The following is a 16,145-nucleotide window of genomic DNA, read 5'->3' on the forward strand; positions in this document are numbered from 1 at the left end:
TATTCTAGAAACCAATAGATAAAAAAATTCAAACAACAGGTGATAGAAAGAAGCCCATATATTTTAATCCCTGGTATAGTATGATTCTGTGAGGCTATTCAAGTGTAAAGACAAGACACAAAAGGAAAAAAATAGGCAAAGAAAAAAAAACGTTCATTTTAGGAAAATCAGATGTAAGAGAATCCCAACTACAGCAGTGGTGATAACTGCCAAGTGAGAAAAGTGAAACAGGTATTTGGTGCCTGGAAGGACTAATCTGAAAAGAACAGTATCAGGAAGTCGTTTCCTGCTTCTTGTAATTAACAGGAACAAGAGCACTCATATCGTCGGAAGATTGCCTGTTACAGCAGTGCTGGGCTAAGGTCAAAGGCTTTGGAAGAAAAAGTATCATTTACATGCAATGACATTTTACAGGTGGACTCCTAGAATAGAGAGGTAATAAAAATACTAATGAAGAGTAGAGGCAGAGACAGCTTTGCCACAGTCTGAAGGGAAATGAGGCGTCCAATGGTTTGAAGGATTGACAAATTGGTTATATAGCACATATTTTAGAGATTAAATGCTCACAAAAATACACTCAGAAGTGCAATCAAAGGCTCTTCAGGTAAGGCAGGAAGTGGTCCATTAGCACAGCTACTGGAGGGAGAACTTCCCCTCTACTGGAGCTTGGGCACATTAGCTACACAGGGCTGGTCCTCAAAGCCTGCCTGAGTCAGGCAAAATTTGTCCGGCAGCACTTTTCCCAAGCTAATGCATGTCAATTTTGCCAAGTTTTTAGGGATCCTCATTCAGCACTGGGGTGACTCGGGACAGGTTATCCATTCATCCTTTATTTTTCTTTAAAGTTGCTTTGCCACTTTTGCTTCAGAGTGGAGAATTGGGTTCCAGCTTGCAGGAAGCACAAAGAAAGAAGCCTGGGATGATTGTCAATGATTTAAAGTGTGACGGAACGGGTACACATAGCACTTCCCCTCAATGAGTAATTCTCCATTTTAAACAGTGTCAAACCAAAGTGAAGTCCACCCTTTTCCATTTAAAGGTGCTTCTAAACCTGAAAGTATAGGGCTTGAAAAGTACTGTAGGTTAAAGCCCCAATAATCAGAATTAAAGTAGAGGAGGTGACAGTAGCACCCATAGTAAATGTTCCTCAAGATGTTATGGTCCACTATGGTTCCCATAGAACATGAAAGACAAGTTAGCTACATGTTTGCAATGCAACATGGCACCAAGAAAGGCAAATACAACTTTGGTCAACATTAGTAGAGGCATCTATAAAATCATGAATGGTATGGAGAAAGTAAATAGGGAAGTGATATTTACCCCCTCACATAACCCAAGAGCTTGGGGGTGTCTCCTGACAAAATTAATAAGCAGCTGGTTTAAAACAAAAGGAAGTACTTCACACAATGCACAATCAACTTGTGGAACTCATTGCCAGGGGATGCTGTGAAGGCCAAAAGTATAATTGGGTTCAAAAATGAATTAGATCACTTCCTGGAGGACAGTTCCATCAATGGCTATTAGACAAGATGGTTAGGGATGCAATCCATGCTCTGGGTGTCACTAAACCTCCAACTGCTAGAAGATGGGACTGGACAAAGGGAGTGGATCACTTGAACTTGCCCTATTTTGTTCATTCCCTCTGAAGCATCTGGCATTGGCTGCTGTCAGAAGACAAAACACTGGGCTTGACGGACCTGACCCAGTGTGGCCATTCTTACGCTCATCACATCAGAGCAGGGGTCAGCAACCTTTCAGAAGTGGTGTGCCGAGTCTTCATTTAGTCACTCTAATTTAAGGTTTCGCGTGCCAGTAATACATTTTAACGTTTTTAGAAGATCTTCTGTAAGTCTATAATATATAACTAAACTATTGTTGTAAGTAAAGTAAATAAGGTTTTTAAAATATTTAAGAAACATCATTTAAAATTAAATTAAAAATGCAGAGCCCCCCCGACCGGTGGCCAGGACCCGGGCAGTGAGTGCCACTGAAAATCGGCTTGCGTGCCACCTTTGGCACACGTGCCATAGGTTGCCTATCCCTGCATCCGAGTATAGTAGAAGATAGTGGTCTATAAAGTGTTAGTGAGACCTAACATATTGTATTAAGTCATAAGTGCCTCAACACTAGATTTTAAGAGAAAAAGGAAAAATTAGTGGTGATAGAAACATTAGCTTATAAAAAGTGACTAAGTGGCTAAGCAACTACTAATGACAGGGACATGAGAATCATCCAACAAGTATTTGAAATGTGTAACATCAGTGATGGAAAGACACTGTATAGGATGGTATGAACTAAAAGTAAGGGGATGATATTAAAAAGGGGGACACTTACTGAAAGTGAGATTATTAAACTGGAGAACAGTTTCCAGGAAAAGTGGTAGAAGCCCCTCTACTTAAGATACTTTGTCCACTCTAATGTTCAATTATGAAGAATATATGGTAATCCTGTCCTAACAGTGTGTGATGCATCTAACTTTAATGATGCACTTGCTCAGAGAATAATTTGCCAATTTTACTGCCCCATTATAACATTCTTAATGTATATGAGGTATGATGAACTAGAGAGAATTAGAGGTCAAGAGACTAATTTCTATGCAGTGTTTCCAAATTTTAATTTCAACCACCACATATCTCAGCTCCTCATTCCTGCAGGTGTCTGAGACAGTCTCGCTCTCTGAATGTTTACAATGCTGCCAACCATATCAAGAAAAACAGCAAACTGAAAATGGGTCACTAGAGAACACAAAAGACTTCAGAGCAATTGAGGGCAGATCAGTCTTCTGGCTGTACCATTTCAGAAACAGGAAGTCTATCATGGCAGTTCATTAAACTCTTCCAGGAATTATTTCCCCAATCTCAAATCTTAGCACCTGCATTAACCAATTTTCTCCCTGTTAATCCCAGAGGGCACAGACTATGTCAAGTACATTGAAGTAACGTCAGTAAAGCTTCTACATCCCTGTCTATACACCTGGATGGTATGTTTCCTTTGAGAAACCTGAGCTAATACAGCCCTTCACATCATTCATTCAGCCACAGGATTGATGGATTCACTTTGAATTTAACTCAGAAAGTGACTTACTAATGGATCACGGCTACCTTTGTCATACACTACGAGGATCCTAGGGATTGTAGCCCACTAGCAAGACTGGCCATGCATCTTAATCCACAGCTGATTCATTAACACAAGGAAGATTGATAGGGCCAGTCTCCTAAAGTCATTGTAATTAAACTGGAATAAGAAGTGAGTCACGCCAGGTATTCTCTCCCCTATACTTAATGCACATCCAGAACAAAAAGGATACTTAATGTGCTTGGAGCTTAGACGTGAGCTGGATGCATCAGGGGAACGAACTCCATACCGCTGTGAACAGCATTCCCCAAGGAAAGTGACAGAAGCTCCTCTACTTAAGATACTTTGTCCAGTCTAATTTTAAATTATGAAGAATATACGATAACACCCCTCCCCCCAACAGTGTGATTAAACATAAAAGTGACATGCTATCTAACAGCATTCTCCCTCCCTTCAGGAGCAGATTTTGTCACGGAACAAAAGCAAGTCACTGCACTGCCTCCTGATCAAACAGAAGAAAGTTACAGTTCTGAAATGACTGGATACTATTAAAAGTGATCCAGGACACTTAAGAAAGGTAATGTTTTCTTCTGAAGTGCACAGGAACATTTAGTGTAACTAGAATTTCAAAGCATCTAATGATGTTCTGTGTTTATCATCACAATTTACCTGCTCTGCTTCCACATAAATGAGTGGAAATCCCATTTGTTTGGTCCATGTACTCATTACAGCAGCAATAGGTTTACCACTGGATTTCTCCAGGCTCTCCCAAAGGTCCTCTGTAGAAGAAAAATCATCAGTCTAAGAATTCCCAAATCCCCCCCTCCCCCAAACACACACACAAAAATGTAAATCTAAACACACATTAAATGCTGTTAAGGCCACTAGACTGGCACCATCAGGAGTCTAATTTGTGTCATTTTATTTATTCTTATTGTCACAAATATACCTAATCAGAAGTTAAAGATGCCTCCCTCTGGGGTTTTATGCTCCATTTTTGTAAAGTTACACTATAACAGAGATCATGCAGTTAGAATAAGCAGCAGTTTAAATCTCCCATGGAAAACATCAACCTCTTCATTAGGATTCCAAAGAGCACCATTTGTAATGCATTGTTATCCAAATGTCTGGAGTAAGTAATAAAACATTCAGAACTGCAACAGGCTTCAAAAACAACTGCTCTCTTCTCGACATACTTTCACACATTACGCCCAGGAGCACTACTGAACATCTGGATCACTTGTACCTAAGTGACACACAGAGCCCCTTATTCCACCTCAGCATTTTAACTTCGATACACAGTAAATCGCCATGTGAAATAAGTGCCAGGATACGCTGGACACAACCTCACTTGATCCGTTTAATCCCACATGTGATCAGTTCTGCAAATGGAAATTTGCAGAAGCCTTAATGGCCAATTATCAACTTACTCTGGAAAACCAACCGCTCATTAGAAAAAAGCCTCAAGGGCAAAAATTCTGAATTAGACTATTGCATAGGCAGCTTTACTGGGGTAAATGCAGCTCTTTCAGATCATTGTGCCTGCGTACTCCGGAGGTTAGAGAAACAGATTGGGAGAAAGCCAAGAGTATATTGGGTTCTAATCCAGGCTGAGCGACTGACTCATTACATGACCTCAAGTGCAAGTCTATTGACTTCCTTGCATCTCAGTCAACTCAGCAGGGAAACTGGGTATTTTAGAAACCCAAGATACCGCTGAAAACTGAATTCGCCAGAGTTGAGCTTTCCTGGATAAAGTACAAGAATAACTGCTGATTACCTGTAGCTGCATTCCTCTGCTGGAACCTGGTTAAGTACAAATGCATTCCTTTCCGAAAATCCTAGAAACATACAATTAAACATGTAATTGCACCAGAAAGGAGGTGCTTATTGTCCTCCGAGTGCAGTGCGCTTACTTCCACACCCCCGCCAGGGATCCCTAGCACCGGTTTTACTTATCTGCCACTCCCCTAGGACGTGACATTAGGCAGCAAAATGGCTTTGTAGCATTGTTGGTAGGTGGCATTCAAGTTTCAAATGCACTTGGAACTTTTAAACAATCATGTTTCTATGTTGTCCCAATAGTTTACTTCCTCCTTGAATTTATTCAGGGTGTTTACATTTCCTCTTGAAGTGTAGTTATGACTCCCCAAAACTGAGTGGGAGAATTAGTGTTCAGGAATATAAACGTTCAGCAACCAGAAATCACAAACATATACCTGTTTTTAACTGTTCAACAAGAGTTTTTACTAATAATCTGCATTGAATTGTGCACAATAGAATTGTGCCTTTTTACCTCATCTCCAATGTAGTCATGTAACATTCGGATTACAGATGCGCCTTTGCTATAAGAAATAGCATCAAATATTTCGTCTACTTCAGATGGGTGGCCCACGCTGACCTGGGATTTACAATGCGTAGTTAGAACAAGCAACATCTTGTCTGCAACTCTAGTTCAAATGAACAGAACAAAAGAGTCTCAATAGCCAACGCTAAAACAATTTTCTTATTTAATAGTTCAGCTACAGAGGAGGTTCGTGTAGCCTATCTCCATGTCTGAATCTCTTACTAAGCCTGCCTAATGTGCCTCTTCAACTAGATATGTTCAGAGATGGCGGCACTAGGATTAGTTTATAGGTTGACAGTCTTGTGCTTAGCTTCCAGCACCTAATAAATAGGTCTAAAGGTCTTGCCCCAGTCCTTTGTGGCCCATGATCTACACTCGAACACTCACACTTTGACTTGACTAATTTGGTTAAGCTCAAAGTAAAAAAATAATATAATGAAAACTGGTTACTGATAAGGCAATGCGAAAAGTTAGCGTACCAGCACGGTACCTGCCTGTGGGTGCCTGCAGTACATCCACAAGTATCCAAAATTCCCTGTTATGCAAAGCAGGATCATGCCCCCGATATCTATTATAATCTATTGATTATCTGAAAGCTTGACTGAAGATATTAAATCCCTGTGTCATTTATATAATGGAGGCTGGACTATAAATATAGGTGAATAGATCCAATAGCTACCACCTCATCTATACAAATACTCAGCAGACCCGCAGCATAATTTTCAAAGTGTTCAAAATGACACTTTATGCACATTTTTAGGTGAAGGTGCCAGACTGACAGCCCAGAAGACTTACATTATTATTTGTTAACAGGTACAGCACAAGCAGTGGCAACGAGTTTCCTCATATTGTCCTGTTAATGGGCCTCCAATTCTGAACCAGAGTGACCAGCTCTAAGGATTACAGGGAAGTTATTGCCCTCTGGTCTATCCTTCCCTCACTGCTGAGACTCAAAGGTACCAATTAGGGGTGGTTGCTTCTAATGTGGGCAAGTATTGACTAGGAACTGGACTGAGACCCCAACAACTCATTTCACTGTCGTCAGAGAAAAACCACGAGTTTTGGTCACTAGTTTGCCAGCTCAAGTCAGTAGAGATGAAAGGGTATTTAAACCATTACCAATTGCGTGAGCTTTCAGATCTCCCTTAAGCACTACTTTTACTAGAAGAGGCCTTCCTATTTTAACAGAAAATCTACTAGCTGTAAAAGCAATTGGAGATTTTTCCTTTGCATTGTGAATACCCACACTTCCCTCCTTTCTAGCTATCAATGGAAGGTTTCTACCCAGAATTCCCAGTTGAACTGAAAGAGACAAATAATGCCAATAGCAGGGAGTCACAGCTCACTTCAATAGGATGACTGTTGTCTAAGGCATCAAGCTCTTGAGCTCGTGTGTAATCAGCCGAAACAAACTGAGTCCAGATATCATACTCTGGGAAGCAGTGGTCTACACAAAGATACTCAATCCAGGAGGCAAAGCCTTCATTCAGCCAAAGGTGGGTCCACCATTCCTGGAAAGAAAAGAGTATTTGAATATAAAATGCTTTATTTCACTAGTTTCACTTATTTTAACACTCTTCCTACTCACTCAACTAAAAAGGCTGCATTACAGACTATAACGTATTAACGGCCCAGTTAACCACAAATCAGAGAGAAAGGTCTATACTGAGATGGTGTCTGAATCCCCCAATATGGAGACGTCAAATTCAGGAAGTGGAATAGAACACACAGCAGACTGTGTTACACAACAGTATCCCCCCTTTAGCCTTAGAACAGCTCGTGAACTGAACCCACTGCAGAATGATCTACCTAGCAACTGTTTGCTAGGTGAGCTGTGCTTCCAAGAACTCAAAAGAGAGAGGGCAAACGTGCGGGTGGTACAAAAGAAATTGCTGTACAAGCTGCATATTAGCTGGATTTGAGGGCAGAGCCACAGAGGGAACAGTTGCAGGAAGCGGACAAGGGAAGAGCAGATTGGGGAAGCTGTCTGTGGCATGGAAGGCCACAGTTCAACAAAGTAGCCAGATCCTGGGGAATCCACACATTCTGCTAATTACGGAAAGGCCTCCGTCAATCACAGCCTCACAGGAGTTTTTGTATTAATGTCCTTACAGGTAATAGAAAAAGAGTTTGGATACCTGAGGGAGAAAGAATACTGCTGTAAACAGATACTGAAAACCTGAAATCTAGTAATTAATTATTTTTTTTGGGGGGGAGGAGGGAGTTAAAGTAGTTTCAGGATTATACCTGTCCAAGACACACTCGCTGACAATTTTTGCAGCTTTACAATTATATGTCCTATATTTTAAGATGCATCCTCCTTCCCTATGCCTGGCTAAGAGAGACAATGCCTACTGTACTGAGGGAGATAAGGAAACCGACTACATATGAAACTGAAAAAAAAACGAGAGGAAAAGGCTTTCCCATCCTCTTATTTCTTTCAGATATAGTACTCTTACTCATAAACCAGTGGTAGGTAAATTCAGATATGTTTGATTAAGTTGCCAGGTCTATTTAAGGAGAAAAAATCGGAAAGTGATGCAGAGTCAACCCAATAGAAATTCAGCCACACAACAATTCTACTTCCTGGTTAAGAATGAAACATCACAGAGGGAATTCGAAAAGGAATAATTTCACTGACATTCTACCCAGATAAGTCCAACATTATTTATTTTTAGAGTGGAGCCTGTTCAATTTTCATTATAGTTCTGATTAAATCTGTTTCCAAGACAAAGTTCCAGAACTTAAATATAGTACTGGTGCCAAAGGATTCATGCAACTGTGAAAAATGAAAGATATTCAACTTTACTTTCAAACTCCCAACAAGTCAGGTTTTTTCTGTATTAATTTCATGACGTGTAAGTGGCTGTCAGTCACATGCTAAGTGCAACAAGCTGCTAGCCTATCCCAATGAAAACTAAAGACCGCGGTGGGGAGATGAGATTCCTGTCTCGTTGCTCAGGCATCCATTTATTTCTCAGAACTATTTTGATTCCAATTAGTTTAATATCTTCAGTGTTAAAGAGCTGGCTATCTGGTAAGATCCAACATTGGCACACTGTAACCACGATGTAACTGACACTTCCTGCAGCGATAGTATCTTTGTTCCCTGCGTACAACAAGCTACCTGAAATGGGAAAGTGAAAGACTTTCACTTCACAAAACATAATCCTATTTCAAATACAAAAAATCTGAAAATATGAAAATTAAAAGAAAAAAACTTTATGAATGGCACAAAGCTTCAAAGGGGAAAGAAAAGGTAAAACTTTTTATCAAAGTAGCAAAGCCCTTACAAGACAATATTGCTTTGTTAAATGCCTTACTGTAGTGGTTCTCAAGGTGTGGTAGACCACTAAAGGTCTGTGAGCCACCGGTGGTCCCAAAAGCACTTGCTAGTGATCCACAAAGAGCTGGTTGATCACACAACGCCGGCTCTCAATTTCCAGCTGCCCGATTGCATTCAAAGCTAAACATACATTACATACTATCCTAATATTACTTTTCAAATTAATTGCTGTTGCTGTGACAGGGATGTGACTTGAATCACACAGGGAGGTGGCCTGTGCAATCGTGAAAGGGAAAAGACAACTTTCTATTATGATGCGTGCCACACTATGGAAAAGGCTGAGAACTGCTTCCTTACTAGTTTCCCTGGTGAAGTGACATATAAATCTGTCTTCCACCGAAGTCATGACCTCTGTTTTGGCAGCCTAAAAGATACGGCTAGGAAACTGCTGGCTTCAGAAGCTGTGCTCCTTTTGCTGCAGTGCTTCTAGTTCAATTACCAAACACACTCTGCTTCTGGCAACAAGGCTTCCTAACATTTAACAGGGTTGGCTTCCAAGGACCCATTAGCAGGGTTGTTGGTTTTTTTGAGGGGGTGTCAGAGGAAAGAAAGGAGCATCAGGCTACAACAGCACTGTAAAGATCTAATCAGGACAGGCAGAGACCATTTGTCGGCAGACACTTCAGTAAACATGGCTTTCGGGTTTGTAAGCACAGTGGGGAGTTTATTAGCACCTTTCAACCTGCTGCCTCTCCTGTACTTTTATTCCCATCTAAACGACTTCAGCGTCAATCATTCAGAAGACTGGTTCCCTATAGACCCAAAATAATCTATGTCAGCTACTACCAGGCAACTTTTCAACTAATGGATTAGAATAATACAGTCCCAGTGTCACAAACTGAGAAGGCCTGCTTAGTAAGAAAAGTTCCTGATGACACAGTGAATCATCCCTACCAGAAAGGAAAATAAGGATTTATCACTTTAAAAGTAATCTAATATGGTGGCTTAGCTCATTTCCATGGAAACCTGCTGTTCTCTTCCCACTCTCTGACTACATTCAAACAGACTAAGTCAACTTCTTAACATTAATTCACGCACACATGAACTAGAACAGGTTAATTAGCATTTTTCTGTTTATACACCTGTTCTTCAGGCGCATCTGGTCAAGTAGGTATTTTAAAATCCACTTTAAAGACAGCTTTTTAAAGTATCTAACTCAACATGTCTATTCCCTTTTACATGATACTTTAGGGGGCACTTGAAGAATCTAATCATAGTTAGGAGCAGCATGACAAATCTAAACATATATGTCATGTCTCATCTTAGTTAGCATGCAAGCTCCTTGGGGTGGGGACAGTCTCTTTGTTCTGTGTTTGTACAGTGCCTAGCACAATGTGGTACTGGTCCATGTTTAGGACTCCTAGGTGCAATGGTAATACAAATAATAATAAAAATACTTTAAATATTAGATACCATAGTTACAAGGTTTCCAAACCACTGGTGAGCAAGTTCGTGTCCCACAACCAGAGCAACCCACTGGCGGGATGAAGAGCAGGAATTTTTGGGATCAATCAGCAGTGCAGTCTCCCTGTTTTTAAGAAATAAAGAGAGATTAATTGAGCAGCACAATCTGGGAAAAATAAGATTTTAAACAGTCTGAATTACCTAAGCAAGCTACAAACATGATCTGCACAACTGAAAAACAGAAGTTGTTTCAGTTTGCACATAAAACAGTTACATTAAATTTCAGAGCTGTTGGGATGACTTGGGGCAACACTTCCTCAAAGTATGCATGAAATCAAGGGCAAGAAACCCAGACAGGAGAAAAACTTTACTCTGCAAAAAATAGTCCAGCTACATGACTAGAAAAAACAGGGGAAAAGTCTCACCTTGACTGCAGTTTGCTTTCACACTTCATAACGTATACAAAGCAAGTCTTCTTTCCCACACTCAACCCAGAAGGAGTCACCAATCATCCACGTGCCCAGTCATCAGTTGTGTTACATTTACCATCTCAGATGCTTACGAATATCCACACACAGAGACAGACAGACACACACACACACACACACACACTCATTTCACTTGTGATCCAATAAGGGAACGCTAAAGAAATCTGTGTCATAACCATGGCTCAATAGGTCAATCGGAAGAGACTTTCAGACTCCTGCGACTCAAGGAGGGAAAAAATGTCTTGGATAAAATAGAGCCTGCACATTATGCCAGCCTCTTATCTATCATGCAGGTAACAGGCAAGACTGACAATCTGAATGCAAGGGGAGAATGTAGCACTAGCATTAAAGCAGGCTTACAAAATTCTACACACCCAGGGCAAATAATTTTTGCACAGGGAATAAAATATCAGTTCTCGTCAGCATGGTAGAGTGGGCAAGTAGATTTTGTGCATGGGCTAGTAATTTTTCATGACAATTTTGTAAGGCCAAATTAATGGGGTAAATTTAAAAAGAAAAATCCTGAAATCTCACTTCAATGCTAATTAACCTAGAGCTAATGAGAGTCCCATGTTGCAGAGGCTGAAGGGAGTGCCTTCCAACAGCTCAAAACAAACATGAGACTATCAAGCAGAAGGTATGAAATTTTGCTCATCTGATCAAGCAACTGAAAATGGAAGGCAAGCTAAAGTTTTTAAAATTACTCAACCCACATGTTTGTCCTATGGTTGCAGAAGTTTACCGACTTGGCTAGAACATGCAAAAATCAAAAACAGTTTTCTAAGCTGCGTAAATAACTACAGAACTATTGGGGGGGCTGGGGGGGAAATGTAGCCAAGAAAACACTTTCTTTTTTTGCAGAAGCTGCTGCTGCCAGATGCTTTTAAAATCTTTCAGGCTATCTTGGCCAGTAGCCTTAAAAGCTCATTCTTGCCCTTCTGAGATGTGAACACCAGTGCATTCTGGTGTAAAAGCCTAAATTACTCAAGACTGAAGCTAGAGTTTGGAGGAAGTTACTCAACCTTACTTGGGATGAAGCCCAATTATTATATCTCCCTAAAACCAGTCTGATTGCCTCCAAAATTAGTGAACAAAGGGGGGAAAGACAGTATTTTAACAGCATACCTATAAGTAACAAGGCCCCAGTTCTCCATGGCACCTTTATAAAATAAATACAAAGGTTTATTGACATTGATACACACCTCTTCCTAAATGTTTAAAATTCAAAGAAAATCAATACCGTTCAGCAATAAAGTGAGTTACTTTACCAGCTGCAAAGTCTGCAATAGCTATGAGATCAATTTTAGGAAGAGGATAAGGAACATTGAAGTAGTCCTTATAAAAAGGCAGAGTTTTAGCAGCAACCTATAAAAAGATAAAAGGAAAAATCTAGTAAACATTTTGAACTAACTTGCAAGGATAGGCCAGAACTGACATTTCCACATGGCTGTAAGTACTCCAGAAAGCAGCACATACTGGCTCTCTGCCCCAGAAATCCCACTTCTAAAAAGTGGGACTTCCAGGAATGCCAGAGTACCAACATTGGAAGTACCCCAGTTTTTTCCAGGCTTCAGCCAATCTCTACTACCTTACATTGACTTTATATAAAAGGTGATCATGCTAAATCATCTCAGTCGGGTCAGAATCTAGATTTTTGTCATGACTTCATGTTTTATTTGTATGTAATGAATTTCAGTTTACTATCAAGCCTTGTTTCTCCATGTCACTAATCAAACCAAAACCAAAGCAGCATGACAAGTTTCACATTAATTGTGCTGTTGATAGAACTCAGCCAGAACGTAGGCTCCCCAAAACTGGGGACTATACAAATAGTAGAGAAATCACTTCAAGCGCATTTACCTCTAATGCAAACTTTCCCTGTTCTGCTTTGCCAACAGGAGTGTAAACACGGACTAACACACCATCAGACGACCTGGTCTCTACAAAGTCATATTCTCCCACCACAAATGCTACTAGGTACGTTGACATCACAGGTGTGCGGGCAAACTTCACTTCCACCAGATTTTCATCATCAGGGTATGGCTTCCGATCAGTGACATTCTTTCCAACAAACACAAAAAGGAATCTGATTAGTTCCATAAAAAGCAACATTGGATTACAACTTTAAAATGCTCATTACATTTATAGTCCCCAGCTGAAAAACAAATACTTAATTTCTATAGTTTACTCCACAAGTCATATTTCGCACCGCAGTAGCTAAGGTCTGATGGATAGCTTTTGCTATGAGTTCCTGGACTCCCGCTCTCCAGGACTGGTGACAGGACCCATGCCTATGAAGCCAGTTTCCCCTAAGAAGTTTTCAGAGCATGATTCTTTTGTTCAAACACAGAAAGGATGGCTGCAACAAAATGGTCGATGGACAAGACTTCTGGCTTGCATTAACACATTACAGCATCAAGCTGCCTGAGCAGAAGAAACTGAGTCCTAACTGAAAATGGCCTTTATTAGTAAACAGTCATCCAACAATAGGAGCCTGTAGGATGAGACACTGAAGGGTGGTTTCTCAGTGGCAAATGACTATTATGAAGATTTACATCATATTTGAAATGGGGAATGTGAAGATATCCCCTTCGTACCTGCGATGAAATTGCTACCACTCACTCCTGTTACGTCTGAACTTTAATTATCAGCTCTCCAGGGCAGAGACTGGTCTTATTCATCTATAAAATGCCATGCATGTCTATGTAGCTTTCTAAACAAGCAAAAGTTTTATTTTTTTCATTCATTTAATTGAGCAGCACATGTCATGCCACGTGTTAGGACTCGTTTTAATAAACAACCCTCTCTGGCTTGTGCAGCGTATTTAATTTCTGTACTAGCGTCAGCTAGCAATGGATATCTACTTTTAAAAAAGCTTCCCTCAATCAAGTATAACTGCTTAGTAATGACAAATAATACAATCCATCTTCCTATTAATGGGTGTCACCAAAACACATCACTAACTTGCAAACAAAACCGCTACACAGCCAGTTGCTATTAAAAACTGAGTTCATTACTTGCACATTAAGCACTTACCATATTTGACAAAGCTACTCTGTCTTTAGGGACGACCAATGAGATATCGAATGTTGCCTTAATAGCAGGTTCATCCCAGCAAGGGAAGGCTCTGCGAGCATCAGTGGCCTCAAGGAAATAAGAGCATTAACTGAACAAATCTTTCACAGAGATTATCACAATGAAGCACATAAAAATACATTCTATTGATAGTGTGGCAAGCTAGGGTCAGTCTCTGCTAGAAAAAGTTTCCTTGTTCATCTTCCTTGGCCCTTGGATTAGTATGTTTTCTCTTAAACTATATGCTAATTCACTCTCAGGTTAAAAAAAAAGGCAAGAGAAATTCATCTTGTGTTGCCACTGAAGTTTACAGTCCCTGAGCAAAATTCAGCACAACCATGACCCAAGTAATGCTTCAGTCATGTAAAAGGGAGGGTGCACAAACATCCATAGAAAGCACACATGACCCCTTGGTTGCATCATCTCATTAGACTGCCCACACCATGGTATGTTTTATGTGCATTAGATAAAGGATCTCCGGCTGCTAAAAATTTGGCAGTGCAGCAGGGCTGCCACTAAGGCAGGGTCCCTGCCTGCCCCGGCCTCACACCACTCCTGGAAGCGGCCAGCAGCCCCGGGGGAGGGGGAGGCAAGGGTCATCGCATGCTGCTCTTGCCTGCAAGCACCGCCCCCACAACTTTCATTGGCCAGGAATGGGGAACTGTGGTCAATGGGCGCTGCGGGGGCGGTGCCTGAGGAGAGGGGCAGCACGTGGAGCCACGTGCCCTCCCCGGAGCACGTGGGCCCCTTACGGGAGCAGCGTGGGGCAGAGGCAGGCAGGGAGCCTGCCTTAGCTCCGCTACACCACCGCCTGAGGTAAGTGCCACCCGGCAGGAGCCAGCACCCCATACCTCTCCTGCACCCTAACCTCCTGCCCCAGCCCGGAGCCCCCTCCTGCACCCAAACTCCCTCCCAGAGCTGCACCTCTCACCCCCTGTCCCAGGCTCAGCCCGGAGCTCCCTCCCACACTGTGAACCCCTTGGTCCCAGCCCAGTGCTCACACCCCCTCACAAACCCCTGCCCGGTGAAAGTGAATGAGGGTGGGATGGAGGGCGACGTGTGTGCGCGCGCGTGCAGGGCGGGGCCTCAGGGAAGGGTGGGGTAGAACTAGGTTGCCCTTAAATTCAAAAAGTGATCGTGTGCGCAAAAAGTTGGAGACCACTGGTTTAAAGAATGGTACTAAAATGTAATGCTGTTAAGAGCTATAGAATACTTGAGACAGAAGATAGCACACAATCTGAGTGCCATTAAGCTATTGGGAGTAAGTCAGAGAGTCAAAGTAAAATATTAGCGTACTTTCAAAAGGCAATTTATATGGACATTTGGTTCAAAGCAGCTGTTAAAGGAATTTGTTTCTAACACTGCAGCTGTTATACATATGCATATACTATATATAGACAGAGACTTCAGCTGAGGAATTTGCCAGACCCTGGATTTGTTGACTTTTAGGTCACAGTACAAAGCTGATTTTTTATTACCTTCTACTTTGCTGAGAATGAGAAGTGGAAAATATGGCTTCTAAAAAAAATCAGGCCATGCATGTAGTTGAGACTAGAAAAACTGTCCCCAAATCTTCTCCCAAGAGTAAACCTTATATTATGAATGACCCTTTCTGAAAACAAAAATACAGCTCATACCTCAAACTGAGTGACAGCAGCATAGCGCGTGTCTCCGGAAGGGGTGGTATATTTACTTCTATAGAAACCTTTCATTTTATCATTCAGCTCTCCAACAAAGTCTATCTTTAACGTCCCCGTCCCTGTGACAAAAAAAGAACAGATGGGACATGTTATTTGGAGGTGCCAAACAGAACATTTATTTCGTCTGGTTTCTCAGGCTGGGCTACTTAGTTGGCTCACTGCCCTTCTGAAATAACTCTTCCCTCCAATTCCTCCCCACCCACCGCTCCATCGCCAGCACCCCTCGAACCCTCCCCTTTTTTGGCAGCACAGCATAGAACACTGCTCAGTGGCAGCTAAGCATTAGGAGTAATACAAGCAAAATCTAACCAACCATGGAGATACAGCACTTGACTGGTTAGTACCTGTGAGGCTTCTGCTTGTATTCACTTTTTCTACTTGATTGTAACCAGACTAAGCTCTATCTTTTTACCCAATTTAAGGACCTGATACTGCAACTATTACAAGTGAGGGATGCATGACGGGATGTTAGTTTTAACTCTACGCTCCACAGGTAGGCTTAGAAAGCCTATTTATATGGAGTGCCTAAGCGGATATTAATAGAATCTTATGAAAATCTAATACAGTAGTCAAGGTAGAGCTGTCTGCACTCTGACATCCAGGATTTATTCTGCCCTTGATGCTTCAGCACAAAAGGGGAACCTGATCTTGCTAAGAAAGGCAACATGCCAATAACCTACAGAATAGAGCACAGTAACATTTGTATCTGC

General features: G+C 41.4%; 1 protein-coding gene across 1 annotated transcript in view; it reads right to left on the bottom strand.

The window, feature by feature from the left end:
• The window catches only part of NPEPPS (aminopeptidase puromycin sensitive), a 60,801-nt gene that overhangs the window by 17,391 nt on the left and 27,265 nt on the right, over positions 1–16,145 (bottom strand). The window contains exons 4-13 of the mRNA XM_054014112.1: positions 15,373–15,494; positions 13,697–13,804; positions 12,521–12,721; positions 11,929–12,025; positions 11,786–11,819; positions 10,182–10,296; positions 6,769–6,933; positions 5,372–5,476; positions 4,856–4,916; positions 3,745–3,854 (exon numbers count right to left, since the gene is read on the bottom strand). Coding sequence (XP_053870087.1) covers positions 3,745–3,854; positions 4,856–4,916; positions 5,372–5,476; positions 6,769–6,933; positions 10,182–10,296; positions 11,786–11,819; positions 11,929–12,025; positions 12,521–12,721; positions 13,697–13,804; positions 15,373–15,494 — 1,118 coding nt within the window. The remainder of the gene's footprint in view (positions 1–3,744; positions 3,855–4,855; positions 4,917–5,371; positions 5,477–6,768; positions 6,934–10,181; positions 10,297–11,785; positions 11,820–11,928; positions 12,026–12,520; positions 12,722–13,696; positions 13,805–15,372; positions 15,495–16,145) is intronic.

Source organism: Malaclemys terrapin, chromosome 25, assembly GCF_027887155.1.
Source record: "Malaclemys terrapin pileata isolate rMalTer1 chromosome 25, rMalTer1.hap1, whole genome shotgun sequence".
NCBI classification, from domain to species: Eukaryota; Metazoa; Chordata; order Testudines; family Emydidae; genus Malaclemys; species Malaclemys terrapin.